Here is a 2,143-nt window from a genome sequence, read left to right on the forward strand (position 1 = left end):
CGCAATTTTAAGGATCTGTTGGGCTGCGCTCTAAAAGCCCCCATGGCAGGTTTCGACAAAATCTATGCCTTGCCCATGCTGACTATCAAGGATAATAAAGGTACCGGTGTGGTTACCAGTGTACCTTCAGATTCCCCAGATGACTATGCTGCTTTAACCGACTTAAAAAAGAAAGAGGTAAGTGGCGAAAACAACCAAAACCAGTCTCGTGTTCATTGTTGTTTTCACACAAGGCATTTCGAGAAAAGTATGGCATTAAGGACGAAATGGTCCTTCCCTATGACCCAGTTCCAATTATCGAAGTTCCCGAATTTGGAAACTTGTCTGCCGTTACAGTGTACGAAAAGTTGAAGATCCAGAGCCAAAATGATAAGGAAAAGTTGACTCAAGCCAAAGAGATGGTGTACTTGAAAGGATTTTATGATGGGGTAGGCGTTAATACACTTCCCGGTTCAATTATGCTACGATATTCTCTGCTTAGGTCATGTTGGTGGGCGACTTCAAAGGCATGAAAATTCAAGATGTAAAGAAATCTCTTCAAAAAGTGCTGGTCGACAAGAATGAGGCTATCATCTATTACGAACCGGAAAAAACCATAATTTCCCGATCGGGCGATGAGTGCGTAGTTGCTCTATGCGATCAATGGTACTTAGATTATGGGGAGGAAACCTGGAAGAAGCAGGTGCGATCAACGGTGCAGAACAATGAGCTTTCGTTTTGAAAATATTTGTGCTATTTTGCAGGTTCTAAATGCTTTGGACTCCATCGAAACTTATCATGATGAGGTGAAAAGAAACTTTGTTGGATGCGTGAACTGGTTGCGTGAACATGCTTGTTCAAGAACGTATGGTTTGGGTACCAAATTGCCTTGGGATGAAAACTGGCTAATTGAATCGTTGTCAGACTCTACCATTTACAATGCTTATTACACTGTGGCTCATCTTCTACAGGTAAAAGCATTTGATTTATGTACGGTAGCAAAAAACAACTGGCAAATAAATGGATCTGTGGTTCATAGCATGTTTGCCCACCTGGGAAAGTTTATTGGACTTCAAAGTGTGAAGTGAAAAAAATTCTAATAATTTGTAAACTGTGACAAAAATCAGTAAGTTTCGTGTGTAACCTAACATAATGCCCATATTTTTTACGTGCAAACAAGATAAATATATTCTAGTGAAATAAGAGCGACAATAAAAATATTTCATACATCCCAGATTCAGAATACAGTTCAAAGTCTCAGAACTGGACAATAACAATAAAAGTTAAGAAGTATAAAATTTATATAAAAATTGAAAAATATTTAAAGCAGTTAGATATCTCAAGAAAAATAGTTGAGCTTAAAGAATTTTTATATCGATTTTAACATTGAGAATTGGATAACAAGAAGATCGCCACTGAAAAAATTCCCAAACTCTCATAACTTGAAACTGGGTGAAGGCAACTACCAGTGAAAAGGAAAACTATGACAAATGAAGTGCCCTGTTAGAATTTAGAGTAATTTTCATGCATAAGAGCAGCAAAATTATTGCAAATGTCTAAAAATTCAGAGATCATAGGTAAATACTCAAATTTAAGTCCGCCTCTTAAAAATCTTCGTCCATTGAAGAAGCGTATTTTYAAAAGTACMAAAAAAAAGGAAATGTGGCCAACAGACTTCAGTATGCGTAACTTTTGCGASATTATAAGTAACGTATTTATTTGTTTTACATGTTTTCCTCATTTTTGTAGGGAAATTCATTCAGGGGTGACAAGCCCAATGCTTTGGGAATTAAAGCAGAACAAATGACTCCCGCAGTATGGGACTACATTTTCTTTAAAAACTCCAAATATCCTGCCAACTGCGGAATCAAGAAGGAATTGTTGGACACTATGAAAAGAGAATTTGAGTTTTGGTAATTTTTGACCGTTTGTCAACCATTCTCAAGATGACTAATGTAATTTTGAATGCAGGTATCCAGTTGATATGCGTGCATCTGGCAAAGATTTGGTTCAAAATCATTTGACTTATTTCATTTACAATCATTGTGCCATCTGGCTGGAAGATGCCTCGAAGTGGCCAAAGAGCATTCGAGCTAATGGCCATCTGCTGCTCAATTCTGCTAAGATGAGCAAAAGTGATGGCAACTTTTTAAGCTTGAAAGAA

The 2,143-nt window shown here is 37.3% G+C and overlaps 1 protein-coding gene across 1 annotated transcript in view; it reads left to right on the forward strand.

The window, feature by feature from the left end:
- Positions 1 to 18: 18 nt before the first annotated feature.
- Positions 19 to 2,143, forward strand: part of LOC109532709 (leucine--tRNA ligase, cytoplasmic) — a gene marked incomplete at its 3' end in the record, with an annotated part of 3,034 nt that continues 909 nt past the window's right edge. Inside the window, 6 exon segments of the mRNA XM_048667147.1 lie at positions 19 to 177; positions 234 to 428; positions 482 to 682; positions 744 to 950; positions 1,729 to 1,892; positions 1,951 to 2,143. Coding sequence (XP_048523104.1) covers positions 43 to 177; positions 234 to 428; positions 482 to 682; positions 744 to 950; positions 1,729 to 1,892; positions 1,951 to 2,143 — 1,095 coding nt within the window.

Source organism: Dendroctonus ponderosae, unplaced genomic scaffold (genome assembly GCF_020466585.1).
Source record: "Dendroctonus ponderosae isolate FM_Combo_2020 unplaced genomic scaffold, Dpon_F_20191213v2 Dpon_F_20191213_586, whole genome shotgun sequence".
Taxonomy (NCBI): Eukaryota; Metazoa; Arthropoda; class Insecta; order Coleoptera; family Curculionidae; genus Dendroctonus; species Dendroctonus ponderosae.